The sequence below is a fragment of the Mobula birostris genome, chromosome 28 (assembly GCF_030028105.1).
Source record: "Mobula birostris isolate sMobBir1 chromosome 28, sMobBir1.hap1, whole genome shotgun sequence".
Classification (NCBI taxonomy): Eukaryota; Metazoa; Chordata; class Chondrichthyes; order Myliobatiformes; family Myliobatidae; genus Mobula; species Mobula birostris.
The window spans coordinates 12,831,821-12,842,123 of NC_092397.1; the positions used below are offsets into that span (position 1 = coordinate 12,831,821).

Consider the following 10,303-nt stretch of genomic DNA (forward strand, 5'->3'; position numbering starts at 1 on the left):
GCACTGAGAGCGGCGTAACGGACAGTAAGGAAGTGCGGTGAGGGCTACAGAGTTGATGGGATTATGGGGGAAAACCCCCTTCTCCACCCCACACGTTTGCTGTTTACTTTGACCCCGCGGGCCTCTCTTCCCAGGAACCCTGACTGTAGTTAACCATCGCGCCCCCCTCTCTCCCCGTACACCAGACTGCTTTCTCCCCTCACTAAGCTCTGCTCGCTCCCCTCATGTTGTCCGGTTATGTGTCCTGGGCCCTCTGGTTTTGTATACCGGCTTCAGCACGCCCAACCCTCCACCCCGCGCTCGGCTTGTGTACCCGTCCCGCGCCCCCGTTCATTCCCGCTTCTGCATTGCCCGAGCTGCTCACAGCACCGCCGCCCTCGCCCGTCCTCCCCAACCCGCCGTTCTGAGCCGCGGGCCCTGTCTCCCCTGTGCACTACCCCGCCCCACCTTGTGTGTCCTGCGTACCGGGCCCCACTGTGTACTACGCAGTCCCCCGTCTTCTGCACTGTCCAGTGCCTCCATGCACCACCCCAGTCCTGTGTCTCCCGCATAATACTCCATCCTCCGCGTCCTTCCACCCCACCCACCGTGCGTCCCCGTCCCCCCTTCCCTCCCTGCCCACCCTCAGCCGCAGGTGAGGTTGCCCTGGTGCAGCATTCTCCAGAGCAGGACCACCTCCTGCGGGCTCCGGCGGTGCACCATCAGGAGGCGGCGGTAGGCGCACGGCTCCCAGCGCTGCCTCTCGTTGATGCCGAAGCTGCGGAAGCCGGCGTGGGCGGTGGGCGCCAGGCCCAGCCGCCGCAGGCACATGCCGGTGAAGACGTCGTCGATGGGGAAGAGGGGCAGCGCCCTGGCCGCCCGCTCCAGCCGGCGGGCCAGCCGGCCCGTGTAGAGCACCCCGGCGCCGCCGGCGTACGGCGGGTACGGGCCGTTGTAGAAGGCGCCGGGCACGTAGTACTTGAACCTCGGGTCGCGGCAGGGCTTGGCGCCGAAGATGGCGTCGCCCAGGAAGAGGTCGGGGCTGCGGTGGAGGGCCGGGCCCGGGCTAGCCCCCGGCTCCGGGCCGTCCAGGTAATCGAGCAGCCGCTCGGTGTTGACGAAGACGTCGTCGTCGCCCTTGAAGACGAAGCGGGCGCCGGGGCAGCGGCGGCCCAGCCACGGGAGGAAGAGCACCTCCTTCAGCGTCAGGTTGAGGAAGGTGTCGCGGAAGGCCCACTGGAGCAGGTCGCCGTAGCGGCGGCTCTCGCAGGCCAGCTGCGCGGCCAGGCCCGGGTGCCCGTCCGCCTCCTCCTCCACGCCGAGCAGGAAGACCAGGCCGACGCCCGAGGCCCGGCCCAGGCCTCCCCACGACTGGCGGATGGCCTGGCGCCGCACGAAGCTCGACGCCGTGCTCTTGATGGCGATCAGCAGGCGGAGGCCGCGGCCGCACACGCCCCGGGGCTCCAGCAGCCGCGGGAAATGGCGGCAGCGCCGGTACAGCAGGAAGTCCTTCACGGCCTGCGGCAGCTGCTGGAAGTCGGCGACGCGGCTCTCCACCTGGCGGTCGGGCCCGCAGCGTGGGGCGCGGTCCCGGCTGACGCTCCGGCGCCGCCGCTGCCGCTCCAGCAGGTCCTGGCTCCACAGCGACCGCAGCGGGCACGGGGCCTTCCAGAAGCGGGCGGCGGGGCGCTCTGTCGGGGACGGGGGCCGGTGCAGGTTCCGGAGGGCCAGCAGGTAGAGGAGCAGGGCGCAGGCCGCCCAGGGCAGCAGCTTCCTCCGCATCTCGGGCCGGGGAGGGTCACCTGCGGAGGGAAGGAACAGGCCGTGAGGGGGGAGGATGGCCACCGGTAGCCGCAGCGGCCTCCTCCTTCCCTTGATCCCTCCAACCCTCTCTCTCCACCTCCCCCCAGACCTCTCCTCCCATTCTGTTTCTCTCCCCTCTCTCCCTCACCTCCACCGTCTTCTTCCAAATATGTTGCCTCTCCTGGATAACTCCCTCCCCAAACCAATACCCGCCTCGCCCACCCTCTCACCCCTTTCCCAATCTCCACACACCCAGCTCTGACCCTACCTCTCGATTCCTCCCCTCTCCTCCCACCCGATCCCTCCGTCCCATACCACTCCCCGACTCACCCAAGCCAGAGGGATCATTCCCCCCCTCAAATGTCTTCCTCCATCTCTTACCCCCACCCTTTAACACTGCCCCCACAGATGGCGCCACTCGATCCCTCCTTTCTGTCTCTCTCACACTCACACACTCGAGAAAGCCCATGGCATGTCAAAGTGCTGGGTTATGGCTCTAGATTATGGTCTCTTTGGGGGGATTTTCCATTGTTTTCATGGAGGGTGGAAGGGGGTGGGAGCTGATGATTTGCTGCTGCTTGCGCGTGGGCGAGGGGAGGGGGGCTTTGGGATTCTAACGTTTTTCGCCATTCATTCTTTGGGCTTTCTTCTCTTTCAATGCTACCTGTGAAGAGTAAGAATTTCAGGTATTAAATTCTCTCCTATTAAATGGAACCACCGAACCAACTTAAACACCAGAGATTCTTCAGATGCTGGTTATCCAGTTTAACGCAGAAAAGGGAGGGAGGAGAAGATGGTGGCGCGACGCAGCACGCGCGGCCATTGCGAATGATATCGTGTGTGTTAACTAGGGGGCCGTGCACAATCCGGATTTGATGGAGACAGCCGTGAGAAGCACGGAGGAACACCTGGAGTAACTTCTGAAATGCCCGCTTCGCTGCCACTGCTACTGTGCGATCGAGAATCTCCGGAGGGGAAGGCCCCAAATCCTCGGCTTTGCCTATTGCCTGTTGCCGGGGCCGGGGTCGAAGCGGCCGGCAGAGGTGGTGCTCGGTGTCGGACAGCTGGTCGGAGGCTCGAAGTTTTCGGATGGACTTGGAGTCGGACTGTGGTCGGATGCTTCCAGGATGCTGCATCGGCAAGTTTGCGGCGCTGGAGGTTCACCGTCTGTGTGAGATGATGGGACTTTCTAGAGACTTTGAGACTTTTACTGTGCCATGGTCTGTTCTTATCAAATTACGGTATTGCTTTGCACTGTTGTAACTATATGTTATAATTATGTGGTTTCTGTTAGTTTTTAAGTCCATTTGTCATGTGTTTCCGTGATATCATTCTGGAAAAACATTGTATCATTTCTTAATGCATGCATTACTAAATGACAATAAAAGAGGACTATGTGTCCTCATAATCATAAAACGTCAACAGTCGATGTTTCGGGACCAGGCAGTCCCGATGAAGAATCTCAGCCTGAAACCTTGATTGTTTATCCCAGGGGTGCACGGTTACCCCGGTATTGGTCCATGACACAAAACAAATTTGGTTCATCCCATTCCACGAATGTTGCCTGACCTGTTGAATTCCTCCAGCACTTTCAGTGAGTTACTTATGACGTCATCTTACCAAATCCATTAGCCTGTTGTTGACCTGTGTCCCCCCACCCCCCCAACACCCTTCATAAATAAAGTTGACGAGATCCGACCAGGAAGTTTCGATTCTCGGCGGGACTGTTAATGATCAGAATCAGGTTTAATATCACCACCATATGTCGTGAAATTTGTTAGCTTCACGTCAGCAGTACAATGCAATACATGATAAATAAATATAGAGGAAAGAAACTGAATGATAGAAAGTGTACATACGTCTATTGAATAGACAAGTTAAAGTAAGAAGTGCAATAAAAAAGTAGTGAGGTCGTGTTCATGAGTTCAATGTCCATTCAGAAATCGGATGGCAGAGGGGAAGAAGCTGTTCCTGAATCGTTGAGTGTGTGCCTTCAGGCTCCTGTACCTCCTCCCTGGTGGTAGCAATGAGAAGAGGGCATGTCCTGGGTGATGGGGGTCCTTAATGATGGACGCCGCCTTTCTGAGGCACCGCTCCTCGACGATGTCCTGGACACTACGGAGGCTGGTGCCCGTGATGGAGCTGACTTGAGTTTACAACTCTCTGCAGCTTACTTCGATCCTGTGCAGCAGCCCATCCCCCCCCCCCCCAATGGGTGATGCAGCCGGTCAGAATGCCCTCCACGGTACATCTGTAGAGGGTTTTCAACTAATATAGCACAGTACAGGCCCTTCGGCCCACAATGTTGTGCCGACCCTTAAACCCTGCCTCCCATATAACCCCCCACCTTAAATTCCTCCATATACCTGTCTAGCAGCCTCTTAAATTTCACTAGTGTATCTGCCTCCACCACTGACTCAGGCAGTGCATTCCACGCACCAACCACTCTCTGAGTAAAAAACCTTCCTCTAATATCCCCCTTGAACTTCCCACCCCTTACCTTAAAGCCATGTCCTCTTGTATTGAGCAGTGGCGCACTGGGGAAGAGGCGCTGGCTATCCACTCTATCTATTCCTCTTAATATCTTGTACACCTCTATCATGTCTCTTCTCATCCTCCTTCTCTCCAAAGAGTAAAGCCCTAGCTCGCTTAATCTCTGATCATAATGCATACTCTCTAAACCAGGCAGCATCCTGGTAAATCTCCTCTGTACCCTTTCCAATGCTTCCACATCCTTCCTATAGTGAGGCGACCAGTACTGGACACAGTACTCCAAGTGTGGCCTAACCAGAGTTTTATAGAGCTGCATCATTACATCGCGACTCTTAAACTCTATCCCTCGACTTATGAAAGTTAACACCCCATAAGCATTCTTAACTAACCTGTGAGGCAACTTTCAGGGATCTGCGGACATGCACTCTGAGATCCCTCTGCTCCTCCACACTACCAAGTATCCTGCCATTTACTTTGTACTCTGCCTTGGAGTTTGTCCTTCCATAGTGTACCACCTCACACTTCTCTGGGTTGAACTCCATCTGCCACTTCTCAGCCCACTTCTGCATCATATCATTGTCTCTCTGTAATCTTCAACAATCCTCTACATTATCCACAACACCACCAACCTTTGTGTCATCTGCAAACTTGCCAACCCACCATTCTACCCCCACATCCAGGTCGTTAATAAAAATCACGAAAAGTAGAGGTCCCAGAACCGATCCTTGTGGGACACCACTAGTCACAACCCTCCAATCTGAATGTACTCCCTCCACCATGACCCTCTGCTTTCTGCAGGCAACCCAATTCTGAATCCACCTGGCCAAACTTCCTTGTATCCCATGCCTTCTGACGTTCTGAATAAGCCTACCATGTGGAACCTTGTCAAATGCCTTACTAAAATCCATATAGATCACATCCACTACGCTACCCTCATCTATGTACCTGGTCACCTCCTCAAAGAATTCTTATCAGGCTTGTTAGACACAGGTCCATAGTACATTTCCCTGCAAAAACATCATCCCAATTCACACCCGCAAGTTCTAGCCTTATAGCCTCATAATTTGCCCTTCCCAAATTAAAAACTTTCCTGTCCTCTCTGATTTTATCTTTTTCCATGATAATGCTAAAGGCCAGGGAGGGGTGGTCACTGTCCCCCAGGTGCTCACCCACTGAGAGATCTGTGACCTGACCCGGTTCGTTACCTAATACTAGATCGAGTATGGCATTCCCCCTAGTCGGCCTGTCCACATACTGTGACAGGAATCCGTCCTGGACACACTTAACAAACTCTGCCCCGTCTAAACCCTTGGAACTACTCAGGTGCCAATCGATATTAGGGAAGTTAAAGTCACCCATGATAACAACCCTGTTATTTTCGCACCTTTCCAAAATCTGCCTCCGAATCTGCTCCTCAATATCTCTGCTGCTACCAGGGGGCCTATAGAATACCCTCAATAGAGTAACTGCTCCCTTCCTGTTCCTGACTTCCACGCATACTGACTCTCAAAAGAGGATCCTGCTACATTACCCACCCTTTCTGTAGCTGTAATAGTATCCCTGACCAGCAATGCCACCCCTCCTCCCCTTGCCCCCCCCCCACCTCTATCCCTTTTAAAGCACTGAAATCCAGGAATATTGAGAATCTATTCCTGCCCTGGTGCCAGCCAAGTCTCTGTAATGGCCACTACATCATAATTCCATGTATGTATCCAAGCTCCCAGTTCATCACCTTTGTTCCTGATGCTTCTTGCATTGAGGTACGCACATTTCAGCCCTTCTATCTTACTACCTTTACACTCTTTATTCTGCTTCTCTTTCCTCAAAGCCTCTTTATGTTTTATCTGGCTTTACTCCATGTACTATACTTGCCGTTCCCGCATGACCTTTATCCTCCTCCACCTCACTATCTGCTCTAACACTCTGGTTCCCCTCCCCCTGCAAATCTAGTTTAACCCCCCCCCCCCCCAGAGCAGCACTAGCAAACCTGCCCGCAAGGATGTTAGTCCCTACTGATGGAGTTTTGGTCACCGTAAGGATGCGGCTGTGGACCTGAGGCTGAGGGACTGGTGTTCCAGGAGGGGGAAGGATGGAGAAACACGGACATTTGCAACCGGAGGGAAATGTGTTGGGACTGTCAAAACGGAGGGGGGTGACAAACTTCCCACTCACAGACCAGGGGCGAAGGTGCTGGGGGAAGAGGTTCCTTCTCAGCCGCTCCTAACCCTGCAACTCCTGGAGAAGCATTTTCACCGTCTTTGCCTCACGTTGCTTCAGGAACCTATCTTCCAATAGGATTGTCTCTTTATTCCTCTAAATACGTGGCCACTTTATTACGTCCACCTGCATGTTAACGCAAATATCTAATCAGCCAATCATGTGGCAGCAGCTCAGCGCACAAGAGCATGCCGACGTGGTCTCGAGGTTCAGTTGCTGTGCAGATCAAACATCAGAACGGGGGAAGAAATGTGATCCAGGTGACTCGCATGCCATCTTGGTCAATGTCTCCCATCCACTGGGCTGGGTGGGCACAGGAGTACATTCAGCCAGAGACTCATTCCACCAAGATGCAGCACAGAGCGTCATAGGAAGTCATTCCTGCCTGTGGCCATCAAACTTTACAACTCCTCCCTTGGAGGGTCAGACACCCTGAGCCAATGGGCTGGTCCTGGACTTATTTCATAATTTACTGGCATAATTACGTATTACTATTTAACTATTTATGGTTCTATTACTATTGATTATTTATGGTGCAACTGTAAGAAAAACCAATTTCCCCCGAGATCAATAAAGTATGACTGTGACCAAAGAAGTTGCCTTGTGGGACGTATTGTCCGATTGGGAGGATCCAACCCTGACGTTTGAAGGGGAGCGTGATCAGTGTTTGAAGGGGGAAACATAGAGAATAAACTGAACAACTGGGTGTGTTAACTCTGCAAGGATCCCACAGAGACCTGAAGCACCAAATCACCTCTTGCTGTTCTGTAGTACATGCTGTGGTTGACAATCAGTGACAGTCTTTCAAAATTCTCCGGACATTGGGGTAGTCTCTGTGGATTGGAAGTCAAATTTGGGAAGGATGGGGGGGTGATGGGAGTGTAACAGGGAGTTTTAGACCCACTTGACAGATGTCTGCTGGCAAAACACTTACTCAGTGTTCACTTTAAACTTTTCACCTTTCACCCTTAACCCATGACTCCTAGCTGTAGTCACACCCAACCTCAGTGGAAAAAGCCTGCTTACATTTATCTATACCCCTCATAATTTTACCCCTCAAATCTCCCCTCAATCATCTACGTTCCAAGGAACAAAGTTCTAACCTATTCCATCTTTCCTTATAACTCAGGTCCTCCAGTCCCAGCAACATCCTTGTAAATTTTCCCTGTACTTTTTCAACCTTGTTTACAACTTTCCTGTAGGTAGGTGACTAAAACTGCACACAATACTCCAAATTAGGCCTCACCAACGTCTTATACAACTTCAACGTTACATCCCATCTCCTGTATTCAATATTTTAGCTTAGGCATCTGTTAGTCTCGTGAGACCATGGATTTGCGCCTTGGAAGGTTTCCAGGGCGCAGGCCTGGGCAAGGTTGTATGGAAGACCGGCAGTTGTCCATGCTGCAAGTCTCCTCTCTCCACGCCACCGATGTTGTCCAAGGGAAGGGCACTAGAGCCGATACAGCTTGGCACCGGTGTCGTCGCAGAGCAATGTGTGGTTAAGTGCCTTGCTCAAGGACACAACATGCTGCCTCAGCTGAGGATTGAACTCGCGACCTTCAGATCACTAGACCGACGCCTTAACCACTTGGCCAGGCGCCAACACAGTAGTCAGTATATTGACTTATAAAGGCCAATGTGCCAAAAGCGGTGAGAAGGAAATTCCCGGATTCCCGTCCACTCTGCAGGGAGCAGTGCTTGGGTGTATTCAGGGCTCAGCTGGGTTAACCGGACTCGGCACCGATTGACTAAGTGGCATCACGGATGGACAAAGGGGTGAAGGAGGCCTTAGGGCCCACTGGCCTTCATCGGTGTGGGTAACAGGTATTGTTATTGGGACACTCTGTTCCGGTAGTACAATAAATTAACTCCGCCGTGGGCAGTCCCAAAAGGAAGAGAGTAGACATGGGGGCTGGCAACCCCATCCCTTGAGAACCCAGAGCCACAAGAACGCCAACAGAAGCTCCACAGGGTACTGGTGAGGCCGCACCTGGAGTACTGTGTGAAGTTCTGGTCTCCGTACTTGAGGAAGGATGTACTGGCTTTGGAGGCAGTGCAGAGGAGGTTCACCAGGTTGATTCCAGGGATGAAGGGGTTAACCTACGAGGAGCGATTGAGTCGCCTGGGACTATACTCTCTGAAGTTCGGAAGGATGAGAGGGGATGTTATAGAAACATACAAAATTTTGAAAGGGATAGATAAGATAGAAGTAGGAAAGTTGTTTCCGTTGGTAGGTGAGACTAGAACTAGGAGACATAGCCTCAAGATTCAGGGGAGAAGATTTAGGACGGAGATGAGGAGAAACCATTTTTCCCAGAGAGTGGTGAATCTGTGGAATTCTCTGCCCAGGGAAGCTGTTGAGGCTTCCTCGACTGATAGTTTTTACATAGTAAGGGAATTAAGAGTTATGGGGAAAAGGCAGGTAGATGGAGCTGAGTTTACGGCCATGATCTTATTGAATGGTGGGGCAGGCTCGATGGGCCAGATGGCCGACTCCTGCTCCTGTTTCTTATGTTCTTTGATGGGCTACAACTTGAAAGGTGCACTCAGGACAGGGGACTCGGGTGAGCAGGGGCGATGGGCCTAAGAAGAAGTGGGCCGCGCTTGGGGAGGTATTGCCTGCGGGTTTGGGCACCCTCTTGTAGGAAAGGCATCATTCAGCTAGAAAGAGTGCAGAGAAGGTTTACAAGAATATTGTGAGGATTTGAGGGCCTAGTTTACAGGGAAAGCTTGGACAGGCTAGGACTTTAACCCTTGAAGCGTAGGAAAACAAGAGGGCGTATAAAACCACAGTCTTTTTGTTTTAAGAGGGCACAGGTTTAAATTGAGAGGGTTAAGGATTTAGAAAGGACACGGTGGGGGGGGGGTGCAAATTCTTCATGCAGAGAGTAATGGGCATATGGAACCAGATGAGAGGGAAAAGGGTAGAGGTAGGTACCACAACAACGTTGAGTGATAGAACATTACAGTGCAGAAACAGGCCCTTCAGCCCATCTAGTCTGTTCCAGGCTACTGTTCTGCCTAGTCCCAGCCCTCCTGTCCACATACCTGTCCAAACCTCTCTTTAAAGGTTGAAATCAAACCCCCCATCCATCATTTCTCCCACATCCTGAGTGAAGGAGTGCACTCTTATGTCCCCCTCAAATATTTTTCACCCCTAACCTACGACCCCCAGTCTCACCCAAACGTTTAACTGGCCTTTGTTTGGATAAATAGGTTGGAGGGATACGGGTCAACTGGGACTGCATCAGATGGGCGTTTTTGGTCGGTCAAACACGGGCCAGTTGGGCCGAAGGGCCTGCTTCTGGGTAACACCGAGGACCAAGGACTAAGGCCCCACGGCCCCGGGTCCATCCTCTCCCCCACTCCCGCCTCAGCAGCCGGTCGGGGGTTACCAGCCGGGTCCCGTGAGGGTGGGACCGGGACGCATGGCGGTGCCACCGGGGCCCTAGGCTCCGGGATCACCCCCCACCCCCACGACAACGGTCTGGCGTTTACCTTGCACCAGTGCCGGCCAAGCGGGGATGTCTGCGAGGGTTCACCTGACGAGCCAGCGGCCGGGTTGGACAGGGTGTTTCCCGCTGCGGGCCGGCCCGAGGCCCGGGCTGTGGCGCCCCCTAGGGGCGGGAAGACCCAGCGCTCTGTTCGCCCTGAATACCCCACCCTGGTGTTCTCTTCCCCCACCAGGGTCCTGTCTCTCACCCCACCCTGGTGCTGTCTCTTCCCCACCCTGATCCTGTCTCTCTCCCCTACCCTGATCCTGTCTCTCTCCCCCACCCTGGTCCTCTCTTTCCCCCACCCTGATCCT

The 10,303-nt window shown here is 53.6% G+C and overlaps 1 protein-coding gene across 1 annotated transcript; it reads right to left on the minus strand.

The window, feature by feature from the left end:
• Positions 1–624: 624 nt before the first annotated feature.
• Positions 625–10,068, minus strand: LOC140188937 (N-acetyllactosaminide beta-1,3-N-acetylglucosaminyltransferase 2-like). The gene is made up of 2 exons (XM_072245587.1): positions 9,994–10,068; positions 625–1,781 (listed from the first exon to the last, which is right to left on the minus strand). Exon 2 carries the CDS (start codon positions 1,759–1,761, stop codon positions 625–627), a length of 1,137 nt encoding a protein of 378 aa, XP_072101688.1. The 5' UTR covers positions 1,762–1,781; positions 9,994–10,068.
• Positions 10,069–10,303: the final 235 nt, after the last annotated feature.

Bases quoted from the DNA above. Each gene is read 5' to 3' on its own strand.
- LOC140188937 (XM_072245587.1), bottom strand. From the start codon at position 1,761: ATGCGGAGGAAGCTGCTGCCCTGGGCGGCCTGCGCCCTGCTCCTCTAC.